The following is a 13200-nucleotide window of genomic DNA, read 5'->3' as shown; positions in this document are numbered from 1 at the left end:
TAGTTAGTTTGTATTGCTGTTTCCTTCTTTTTTACTCTACCCGTTTTGCAAGCAAGAAACTAACAGAAATAGTTGTTCGCCCCATTTTACTCGCGAAAGCTCGGGAGGTACTTATCAAACTGTACTGCTGTAGCTAGTAGCTCCCCCAACTTGTCGACCTTGACAGAGCCGGCTTACACAGGGCGGCACACCGCACGGCGCGAATGTTTAAAATATTGCATTGCCGCCTGAGACGATAATGACATCACGAAATAACGTAGAAGAACGGAAACTTATAAGGATAAGTTCGCCCATTTTAATACAATACATATGTTAACTAAAGCATTTATTACGAGAATCATAAGTAATACATAGGCAAAGGGTTAGGTTAAGACATATGTAGGTAGGGTAGAAAATTGGTTTCAGTCGATGTGTGGAAGGGCGGCACCGTCGTCGAACTAAAGCCACCTGGCGGGGGACTTAAACCGGTGGCGTGTGCCTCGGATGCACATGCAGGTGGCACGTATAACGGCGTTACTGATCCTGCATCTCAGCCAGCTCAGTATGGTACTTAGAGAACGGTTCCAACGTTGATATATGGTTTCTGCCATATGTTTTATAACGGAGGACATTTGGGGTGCATAGACGCTGTCAACAGATGTTACAAGTGGTGTGAAAGTTGCATGTCGCATTTCACAGGCCGTGGAATATTTTCTCTGGTTTTCGTCTTCAGCTGATTTTAGTACAGATGTCACGGGTCGTGAGAGGTAAGAAGGAGCGTCAGTGTCGACGACACGGATATCAAACAACGCCAACAAATACAACAAATAATTTTGATTAACCATAAACTTAATCGACGCTCTTCTGATATAAACCGCGAATAAACTTAACAAGCCTTGTACGCCCGTACAAAGTTATCGCGAGAGTCGAGTTCACGTAGTTGTACGCAGTGTGTAACAGATGGCGCTTTTTTGCTGACATGAAGATCGCAACGGGCAATTCGTATGCATGCGCTCATCCATAGTTTATATCTATGCGTGCTAAGGTATCAAATCTACACATTCGTCACAGCCTCACAACTCTTGTATTCCCTTCTAATCTTCAGCAAACACTGACGAAATAGGGCATAGTATCTCATTTGTTGTTTATCAGTATCTGAGATATATATACCTATATTATATTAACGTGATTGTGGAGTGTAGACTGTAACTTTTCGTGATGAGGGGTTCGTTGGGTGAAGCGTAGAAACTCGCCGCTGGAACGCGCTGGCCGTCGTGCTGTCTCGAAGTCCGCTATACCTCCATTTACCGGAATATGTGTTGTGTGAAATAAAAACACATATATCTGAGTTTATTTACTGGAGAGTGTTCAGGCAAGTGATAGAGTTAAGCTCTCTGAGTTCTCTGAATATGCTACAAATGGCGCGGGTTTATATAGGAATGGCCGGGCGATTTGTATCTCTGAACTAGTGGGTATTATATGCAGAGTGAATTTTATTTATTTCTGCCAATCTCGTTAATTATAAGCACGTATGAAAGGAGCACGAATCCTAGACTTATAAATAGATACAATATTAAGCACGTATGAAAGGAGCATGAATCCTAGACTTATAACTAGATATAAAACATTCCACGCAATTCATTTGACATAATATGTGAGCACAAAGTAAAACATGATATACAAAAGTAAAAATAGTAACCTAAACGTAAAGACTAATCTAACACATGCATGACCCTAATAGCTATTTACGACAGTCTCCCCCACGTGTGTTAACACCGTCTTCATGCGCGGAGTAAATGGGGATGAGTCTGGAAACTGGGCGGCGGACGTCACCTGCGCGTGTGCGAACAATGGCCATCCAGGCCAGGATATAGCTGGGCGATTACGCCTCTGGGCCACGTTCCTCGTTACTACGTCACCTTCATGCAGTTTCTTTACGTTTTCTTAGCGAGCAATACGGCTTTGAAAACCTCGGCGGCAACCAGACTACCAGCGGTGGCGCGAACTAACCGTACGTTATTAATGAACGATCGCCACGCGGGTGCGAGGGAGACGGATATAGGCCTGTCCCAATCGATCCCTGTCCGCCAAACGAAACGTAACGTATCGCGATCTTGCTCTATTATTTCGATCTGTAAAAACATCTGTTTGACGTCGGCTAACACCGCGATTTTACTTTCGCGGAAGCGCATTAATACGCCAAAAAGTGACTCTAACAGGTCGGGGCCAGCCAACAGCGCGCTGTTAAGCGAACGTTCGCAAGCTGTGGCGGCCGTGTCCCAAACTAATCGCATTTTGCCGCGTTGCGGGTGAAAAGTTGGGAAATGCGCTAGAGGCCACGTCCGGGGTGCCTCGGGGGGCGGTGGCGAGTCCATTTTCTCCGCGTAACCTTTGTCAAGCAACATACACTTTGCATATTCGGCTTTAAGTTTCGCATCGTGGTCTAGCTTTCGTTCTAGACTGTACGGCCGTTGCAATGCTTGCGCTTGGTTATCGGGGAGTTTCTCGTTATTTGACCGCCAAAGTAAGCCCGAGCGATACCTTTGCTCCCCCGGTATCTTTTCGCAGGTGGCTTCTAGTAAATCTAGCGCACGTTGGTCGGGGTCGACCCGAGGCAACTTTTGCGAAACGCCTAATGATTCTACCTCAGAATGCCGTTTCACAAGTTGTAAGGCCTCGTCGTCCGCGGTATTAGGCTTTGCGTGCCCAACCAATTGTACCGCGGGCGCGATTCTGTCCGCAGTTCCGTGTAGCGTCAAAGTCATTGTCGCGCCTTCGTCAAGTGGCGCGAGGGTTTGGACGGAACCTAACGGTTCCGACACCTCTACAGGCATGACTTTGAGACACGTCTGCGGCAGCCTAACATTGAGTACTGCAGGTGCCGCCGGGACTCTATTACCGTTCGCGGACGCGGCCGCGTTTCGACCGTGTAATAGTTTATTATGTCCGGCTTCGCACTGATTCATGCCACACGCGACATATTGGCACCCATAAGGCTTAGGGTGACTCGCGCCTAAACATCTACAGCACAATCTAGCACCCTTTGCCAAGTCCCATCGCTCAGATATAGTCGCGGCTAGAAATTTCGAACACTCACTAACTTTGTGTTCTTTGCCGTTCTTACATATGGCGCACGCATCGCGCGAGACAGAGACAGACGATGTCTGCTGCCTAGGCTGAGCTCTGGTTGACGCTGGCTTTTTCTTTAAATTACCATCGCGGTGCTTTACTTGAGCTACGGTCGATTTATTAACACGCGATCTATTTCTCGTATCACGTGTGTATGATTCGTGGGAATCTGACTCCGAATCCGAACTATAGTCGCGAGAGGACGACGCGGGGGTGCGGGACCCAGTGAGAGCGTTGCTCGATCGACTGGGCTCGCGCACAGAGGAAACCGCGCTTCGCTCATCTCGCGATCCACTAGACGTATCACGGTAGAATGCGGGGGCGCGAGACCCAGAGAGAGCTTGGCTCGATCTTCTAGGTTCGCGCACAGAGGAAACCGCACTCACTGCACTCCGTGATTCGTCAGACGTGTCACGGTAGAACGCGGGGGCGCGTGACCCAGAGAGAGCTTGGCTCGATCTGCTCGGTTCGCGCACAGAGGAAACCGCGTTCACTGCATTCCGTGACCTGTTAGACGGCTTATGTCGGTTTATGCGCTTGGCCGCAGTGCTAATTTCGTTAAGAAACTCGGAAATCGCAACTAACCCGGGTGATTCTACGTTAGACTGCCTGTATTTGGCCCATTCATAGCGCACTATCAGATTCAACTTATCCACGATTTTATTCACGAGCTCAGGCGCGTGCAAGTATTTCTCTTGACGCAAGGATCTAATGGTGGCGACGGCATTCGCTACATGCGCGGCGAATGAGGTTATATTAGAATTGTCTTCGGATAAACGCGGCATGCGTTTAACGTTATGAATTTCCGTAAGAACAATCTCCTCAGGGTCGCCGAACTGCCGTTCCAGCGCTTCCATTATCTCGTACGGATCCTGAACCGTGTACATTATTGATTTTACGGCCGTCCGAGCTTCGCCCTTAAGTGCGCGCCTAATCCGACTGACGTTATTGACGGCACTAAACATGGGCGACGTATCTTCGAACTCTGCCCTAAATGATATCCACTCGGTGATATCTCCGCCAAATGTAGGCAATTCCGGCGGTTTATGGTACATTGGCGCGTAGGTACCGTGCGGTACCTCTACAATGCGCGGGGGTGGTCTGCTAGCCCGATCGACGGCTGCACGCGGCGGCGGTTGCGTTTGCGCGGTCTCTTTCGGCGGCGGGATTTTAACGTTTTCCTTTGCGATCTCGTGCTGTAACCTAGCTTGTCGTTCTACCCAACTTCTAGTCCGTTCTTCGACGGTCGCGTCACTGCTGCCGACAGACTGCGCCTTCAGTTGCGCAACCTGCAGCCGTAAATTTGCAGTGTCGGACTTTGTCTTAGTAGCTTCGACGGTCGCGTCACTGCTGCCGACAGACTGCGCCTTCAATTGCGCAATCTGCAGCCGTACATTTGCAGTGTCGGACTCTGTCTTAGCAACGGCTAGACGGGCTTTACGAACCTCGAGCTCGGCCATTAGCACGGCCAATTTATTATCGCGTTCCCTAACCGATTTGCGACTCCTATGCGAATCGCGATTAGACGGCGCCCGCGACGGCGATGGCGGCGCATCGATGTCTTTATTCACTAGCGTACCTAATCTACTACGATTTACTACCGTGGCATCTAACGTTTCCGAGTGTACCGACTCGTTTCCACCGGTAGTATTCGGGTTGCCACTGGTGCCCTTGCTCCACGTATTTGTCTCGCCGGACGTAGTCTTACCGGACGAGGGGGTAGGGGTGTCCATGTTGGCTGCGGGCGCAGGCGGGCCCTTGGTGCGTGGTCGTAGGCTCCTTGCTTCCTTTTCGGACATCTTTCTGGCTGGAACCACTTCACTTCACTTAACACACGCGGGGGTCCCTAACTTGACCTGCCTATATCTATGACTGACCGTTACTGAGCGTAACGTCAGGCCCTAAGCGTAGCGTGGATCCCTCGTGGCACTGAATCTCCCGCAATGGCAAAGTGCTATGCCTAGAACGTTCGAAAGCAGTGTGTGGGTATCAACCATGTGACACATGCAACGAAAGTTGCCAGGACACGTGAGCGGAGGACGACCTACACGCTGCACGGTCCGACCGGCAAGCCGGTAAATGGGTACGGAAAGGTATTGGGGTTGGGTCTAAGCCGAAGCGAACCTCTAGGCCCAGCGCGTTCTTTATTCAGTCTTGCCGTCTGAGTCAAGCAATGTCGCTTAAAACTCAGCGCGTACTTGTTTCTTTCTTGCCGTCTGAGTTAAGCAATGTCGCTTGAAACTCAGCGCGTACGTGTTTCTTTCTTGATTCTGAATTAAGCTATGTCGCTTGAAACTCAGCGCGTACGTTTTTCTATCTTCATCCGGTTCGAAGGACCAAACTGTGGAGTGTAGACTGTAACTTTTCGTGATGAGGGGTTCGTTGGGTGAAGCGTAGAAACTCGCCGCTGGAACGCGCTGGCCGTCGTGCTGTCTCGAAGTCCGCTATACCTCCATTTACCGGAATATGTGTTGTGTGAAATAAAAACACATATATCTGAGTTTATTTACTGGAGAGTGTTCAGGCAAGTGATAGAGTTAAGCTCTCTGAGTTCTCTGAATATGCTACAAATGGCGCGGGTTTATATAGGAATGGCCGGGCGATTTGTATCTCTGAACTAGTGGGTATTATATGCAGAGTGAATTTTATTTATTTCTGCCAATCTCGTTAATTATAAGCACGTATGAAAGGAGCACGAATCCTAGACTTATAAATAGATACAATATTAAGCACGTATGAAAGGAGCATGAATCCTAGACTTATAACTAGATATAAAACATTCCACGCAATTCATTTGACATAATATGTGAGCACAAAGTAAAACATGATATACAAAAGTAAAAATAGTAACCTAAACGTAAAGACTAATCTAACACATGCATGACCCTAATAGCTATTTACGACAGTGATATTGTTCCTTAGTCAGTGGACTAAGGTCACGAGCGTAGTTTTTTAGCGAAGAAGTGTTTATAAAAACTTTTAAAGGTAAATTGTTGATTTATTCACTTATAACAAAGTAATTAAATAATAAAAAAACCATTGTTTTGAAATTGTTTCCGCTACGGTTTTCCTCGAAGATTTTAGATAAGAAGTAAGAACCCTACTTATTATAATTCCTACCTGCTAATAATGTACGTAAATATGATAAAACCGGGCAAGTGCGAGTCTGACTCGCGCACGAAGGGTTCCGTACCATAAAGCAAAAAAAAAAAGAAAAAAAAAACGGTCACCCATCCAAGTACTGACCCCTCCCGACGTTGCTTAACTTTGGTCAAAAATCACGTTTGTTGAATGGGAGCCCCATTTAAATCTTTATTTAATTCTGTTTTTAGTATTTGTTGTTATAGCGGCAACAGAAATACATCATCTGTGAAAATTTCAACTGTCTAGCTATCACGGTTCGGGAGATACAGCCTGGTGACAGACGGACGGACGGACGGACGGACAGCGAAGTCTTAGTAATAGGGTCCCGTTTTACCCTTTGGGTACGGAACCCTAAAAAGTGTTACTGAGAATGAGAATAAATAGTAAATTGGTATAATGTAGGTAATAGTCAAACGGTTCGTAACATTATGTTATTTCATTATTTTCTCCAATTTCATTTCATTGTTGTGCGTGATAGGATTTGTATAGGTAGGTCAACCTACTGATGTCATGCCAATAACAGCAACTGGTCAAATGTTTGACGATGTCTATACCTAATAACCTACATTCGAGCAAAACGCATTACATTACAAAATAAACGCTTACCTACCCAAACATTTATTTCCTTTCGTTCATTAAATTATGTAACACCCTCTGACATGGCGCGGAGTCAATTTAACTGTTTACCAAGTTCGTCAGAAGCTATATAACTTTAGTTTCGGGTATCAGTAGACTACACAAGTACACAATAGCCTGTAATCTCGGTGCCAAACGCAGTATGTGTCTCCAAAAGTACGCATCAATTTTAAAATCTATGTCTCTAGAATAAGATTTAAAATTGCATAGAAACTTGATCGCACAACATGGTACGATACGTGCTGCGGTTGCTTTCATCATAACCGTGGATTCCTTTTGCTTTTCGCGTTGAACGACAAGCAAACCAGCGTAACTGTGACCCTAATATCCAAAACAAGCATACGTAATAGAAACGTACATATTTATACTGGTTACTATGTTTGTCCGACTAGTTTGATATTGTTTAACAAAGAATAACTCGCTTATCGCGCCCGTGACTCGAAGACCTTTGACCTTCGCTGTTTACAAAAACTGAGTTACAGTGCCAACTCGATTGACGTGTTTGAACATAATTGCATTCGATTTGAGGAATGACTAGGATCTTTATTTACAGTATCTTTGAGCCATACTTAGTAAATAATACTCATACGTAGTGTACGGTTCTAATTAATTGCCTTTTGGCTGTTGCCATAGGAACATAACCAATTAACCAATTCATGTTCCAAAGTTAAGAGCTAAAGCTAATTTTTTTATTCCGTAGACTAAAATGACATTTCATTATATGAAATGACATTTTATGTTCATACTAGGAAATGTCATTTTAGTCTACGGAATAAAAAATAGGCTTTAATAAAGCCTGATTTTCTGTTGAATTTTAAATTATTATCATTACCTACAGTAGTGACAATTTTGGTTATAACAGTGTGGTACTTAACTAAACTAAGTAAGTATATACGTATGTATATATTAGATGTAGATAGCGCTCTATAGCTGTAGATATACCTAATTTGACAATAAAGGCAAAAATTAAACCCCAGAGCCAGCAGTGTCATCAACTAAACAATGACATGTACCGTTTACTATCGCCATCCATAGATCCTATCCTATCCAGTTCATTTGTGTTGATTAAATATAATGATTCGTTCAAAATTAAAGCAAATTCATGGCCTGAGTAACTCTACAAGAACCCAAATTGCTACAGTGAGCGATTTAATTTTAAGAGTTTCCTCGTTATTCATTGGGGTCCATGATGAATCATCTTATCTAGCACAAAAATGCGAACACTCGATCTTTACTGGATAATCTGGATATCCTCTTAAAGTATGAATTCTAAGTACATATATCCTAACTAAAGTGGTTTTTCAGTGTCATTACTTAAGTGTACCTTCTAATAATGTAAGTGACGTAAGTGTGTTGTTCTTATGGTGGATCACACTGTCTATTAGGTATATACAATACTAGAGGTAACAACAGACGGTCTTATTGCCTAAGAGCGAAATCGTCCAGACAAATTTTGGGTATCGGATTTTACGTTATATAACACCGTGTGACAGGGATAACATGATAATATTGATATTCTGTGATGGGCCCACAATTACTAAAGTAAGTATAGAAGCTTTAAAAGTTTGCTACCCAACGATTGGAAAGCTTTTACTGCAAAAATTCGCTACTATACTTTGGTCCGCCTTAAAAAGTGGTAAGCCGTTTATCCTACTTATACACATTCGAACTTCAGAGACTGTCTCGGTCACGTCGCAGTTTTGTTTCATTACTGTGACCAACGTGACCAAATATAGAAACTATTCGGTCACTAAACTTGACATTCTGTAGCGTCTGCAGAATTTTCTTCCCAATGTGCGGCACAGGGCACAGGCATATTGAGTACAAAAATGCTTGGGCCGCACAGTGCCGCACACTGGTGGAATCCCTGCATTAATACCTTCCTAAATATTTTAAAAAGGATATTTAACTGGCGGTGCCGGTATGCACTTGTTTAATATTAGAATTGTTTTGGTTAACCTATAATCAAATTACGTTACGGACTTCGATTTGGATTAACACTAGCGGAAGGAGACCATTATCTCAAGCAAAGAACACGATTATAACGCATTTCAACTATAGGTACCTAGTATAGTATCTACTAGACTGTTTATAGTTAACAAAATGACTCCGACATGCTCAATTTCAATCATAAAATAAGACAATTGCTGGCAATATTCATCAATAAACATCGATATTGCCCGTTTAGCTGCTTTCGATAGACCAATAAATGCTGACTTGAGAGGAATATCCGTGGCTGAATAGGGACAGATCTTGGACAATGGAACGCCAGCTGCCTGTTGCCCCGGGTAGAGGGAGGGGGCGCAGGTAGCCCGGGCTAGACCCCGTTAACGGGAAGCCGGGGCTAACCTACCAAATTTAACGAGGCTAACTTTACGACAAATCTTATAAATTTGTGTGACGATACAGTTTGGTCGGTTAGCAATTCCAACCTTTTTGTCAAACGGCCGTACACACAGTCATGGATATTTTAGGCGTGGAGTTCATATTTCAAAGGAGTTACTGTAGCATTAAAGAAGTGAATTTTCCGCATTGCGCTTCAAGTTTATTTTCAGGCCGATTTGCAAGGTCTGCATGGTTTGACTATAATAGCTGTAGATCGTAACTTTGCTGACGCACGCCCGTAACGAAATGGGGCAATGAAACAGACGAAATAGTTCAAAAGGTAATGTTGCAACGGCTGCAATTTGAAGCGTAGCGTTCGCATTTTACACGACTGACATATTTAACTGTTAGTTTTTAATTTATCAATATTTATATATGTACTTGCAACAAGTTGTATGTAAAAGGGATATGTTTAACTTTGTGGAGTTGGGACATTCATAAATTAACGTCGGGTCACTCCCAGGGGTAAAAAGTTTGGTCAGGAAAGGCAGGCGTAATGAAAACCGCGTGAAAACCACAAATTGAATAGCATCAGTGATTTTGAGTTTCGGTGGTCTTTGACTCTATTGGGAATTATGTTGTGTTTTAATTTTGCACCTGTGGCTATAGCTATAACTGATGTCTGATAGACGTATTTTAAGACAACATAATTTTTAGTCGACAGCTATAATATAATTAATTAATCATAACAATGTATTATGGAAACGATAGAGCAGGTATATGTTATTGGCTGTCTGATAGAGGTACCTACAAGTAGAGGTAGAGGTATACCTACAATCTGAATAAAGTATTTCTAAGCCTGTTTAGGTACTCAAATCAAACAGGTAGGAATAAACTAAATACCTATTTATGTTATGAAAACAGGACAGCCTTAAAGGGCTCTTTTACAAATATGACTCTACCAAATGGCACATCGGCAAAAATCTGCCTTCGGGTGTCTATCCCTGCTATCAAAGAATTAACGTCGTTAAGATGTACGAGTCCCTAACTTGATAGTGAGATAAAACAAAAATAAAGAAAAGATAACCAGTTTTTGATGATATCGAACTCTATCCTAACATTCCTAACCGATGTGTTGCATGCATCTCTAGCTCGACTCTACATAACTCATTTACATATGTTTGTAAACTAAAGTGGCATATGTAACCCATTTTTCCAAAATGGAATGGATGGTATGGTTGAACCTTTGATCATAAATTAAACACATCTTATATTTAGAATTTAAACTGACATATTGCCCCAGAAACCCAAATTTTTACCACAAATTTAATATCACAGCCTCATCTCATAATTTGACTCATTTATCATCTGAGACACTTAACCTGAAGTATGCAAATACGATTAATCAACCCTGTAATAAACCCTTAATATCTATGGTAATGATCAGGCTGGGATGCATACCGCGAAAGCGATGTTGATGAATATGAAAACTTTGTCCGCGGTGCAGATCCCTCGGGCACACGCCATGGTGTAGCCTGGTTGTATCCTGTGTGTCTGTCACCGAACCATCACACGCGATGTAAACACTGGCGCAGCGGGCGCGCGCGAAGCCCCTCGCGGCAGGTAAGGCACTGAGCGGAGCGCCCGGAGTTCGAGCGACGCGCGCCGCCCCGCCCGACACCCCTGCCGATAAAGCTCGAGGAATGTCTCGTCAAGTCATCAAGCTTCCACTGTTTAACTATTAACAGGGTGTACTCTTTGATGTAGTAGCATCAGAAAGCGGTGAGCCTTCTAATGGGAAGCAATTGTCGCCCATGGACAAAGCAACATTAATTTAATAGAGCCATTTATGAACACCCTGAAGAACCCTTCTTGAAGAACACCAAACACATCTGCAGCAGCAACAATTAAAAAGTTTTGGAACTAAGTGAAGACACATTTTTATGGAGGACTTTTTCATCGCAAATAGGTAGACGTTAAGTTTCCATATAGAGATGACTGACGAACAAACACAATGGGATTTTGATGAAGTTGTCATGAAAACAGTGCAGTTACAGCGTCAGTACACTCAGTACTGTAGTGTGTGCTCCGTTAGCGGCATGTTTCAGCCCGTATGTGGTATGTTTCAGCCCGTATGTGGCATTGTTTCAGCTCTTGAAAAATGAAAATGAAAATGAAAAATTGTTTATTTGGATTAAAACATTTCACAATTCACAATTAGTTATGCTCATTCAGCTCTTGAAAAATGAAAATGAAAATGAAAAATTGTTTATTTGGATTAAAACATTTCACAATTCACAATTAGTTATGCTTGGAATCTCCTAGTAAGTATTGTAAAATACTTGTGACAGAAGACCCCGCTACTAACTATTAAGGTTTTATAAAAATAGTAGTAACCGAACATATCATTACAAAATATTTAGGTGAAGGTATTAAGTATGAACTTAAGCTAAAGTAAAGTTTAACATACCATTTATATTATAATTAAAATTTAATTTAATAATTACGATATTATGTTGAAAGATTAGTGCACTCAAAACAATTAATTTACAAAATTTAGTTAAGACGTGTGTGTGTGTGTGTGTGTGTGTGTGTGTGTGTGTGTGTGTGTGTGTGTGTGTGTGTGCGTGTGTGTGCTCTTCCCTCAAGTCACTGCTTTACTGCGTAGAAATATAGATTACTAGATTTAGTAAGTACCTAAGCATTCTCAACTACTCACTAATACTTAGGTAAGTAGGTTACTACTATAAAGAAGATTCCAAAGTAGGTATTGAGTAAATACAAGGAAAACAAACAATGCCGTTAATCTTTCTGAACTTAAGGACACCGAATCACCGGCAATTAAGAGCGCAATGGCCTATGGCCTAGCAAAAAAATCATGTCGGCGACGTTTTCTGTTGCGGTATAGGATTCGGCAGATTCCCACGGAACCGAAACTAGCCCATATTTAATTACACAAACGGGTCTACCGCGATATAATTTCAATTTTACCTTAAATTCCGCAGTTTCAGCTGAGTTGCGCCAACTGTGGTCACGGAAAGACTGACGTCCCAGCAAATGTCAACGGAGATCTAAATAAAACTACACGAAATTCGTTTATAAAAATGTTCGGGGTAGACGGGGTAGACCCGTTTGTGTAATTAAATATGTGTAGGTACAAAACGCGAGAGTTTAAAGTTTCGTGAACTTCTTTCGTCTGATATGATAATGGTACATTGATAGAAGAAACTATACAAAAACCTGACTAAGACCACCGACGAAATGTCCACTTGGTACGCAATGAGTCATCAAAGACATTCCTACTCCGCTGCAACAACGCACTGTTCGCTTGCGGCGACACAAACATCTGTACATAATTGGTCATTCTCGCCGACTTCTTGACCCCTTATACTTATAGAAGAGAGTAAATTAAATAATTTATTTCATAGGAAAAAGACAGTAGAAAAACAAATAAATAATTTATGAACTAAAATACATCTATAAATTAAATTGACTATATTTAAAATGTTATATTTGTAATGTCACTGGGAGACATTGAGTTGACACAGTTGAGATCATCGGCAGAATGTCCACAGTACACAGCTACACACAATGGTTCATTTCATTAAAGTACATTCCTCTCCTATAACATCTGGCTGTTTATGGCCGCCGACATTAAGAACCTTAAAGGATGACTCAGTCTAGACCGGGCCGGGCTCGGGCCGCCACTTCGTTTTCTATGGAAACACCTCGTCATCACCGATCACCCGTCATAGAAAATGACATGCCGGACGCCTCGGCCCGGTCTAGCGTGAGTCTTCCTTAATTCAATTTGGTCTAGTTTCTATATCCAATGTATTGCATTATGTACAACTTTTCAAGCCTTAGACCACCAATGAAATCGAAATTATCCACCAAAAAAACCGGGCAAGTGCTAGTCGGACTCGCGCACGAAGGGTTCCGTACCATAATGCAAAAATAAAAACAAAAAAAAAGCAAAAAAAAAAC

General features: G+C 42.8%; 1 protein-coding gene across 1 annotated transcript in view; it reads right to left on the bottom strand.

The window, feature by feature from the left end:
* LOC134668165 (uncharacterized) overlaps positions 1-10859 on the bottom strand; it is a 56816-nt gene extending 45957 nt beyond the window's left edge. Inside the window, exon 1 of the mRNA XM_063525682.1 lies at positions 10675-10859. Within this exon, the coding sequence (XP_063381752.1) occupies positions 10675-10740 (66 nt within the window). The 5' untranslated portion in view covers positions 10741-10859. The remainder of the gene's footprint in view (positions 1-10674) is intronic.
* Positions 10860-13200: the final 2341 nt, after the last annotated feature.

This window comes from Cydia fagiglandana, chromosome 10, assembly GCF_963556715.1.
Source record: "Cydia fagiglandana chromosome 10, ilCydFagi1.1, whole genome shotgun sequence".
NCBI classification, from domain to species: Eukaryota; Metazoa; Arthropoda; class Insecta; order Lepidoptera; family Tortricidae; genus Cydia; species Cydia fagiglandana.
Note: the sequence above shows the minus strand (reverse complement) of the source record. Positions and strands in the feature narration are given on the sequence as shown.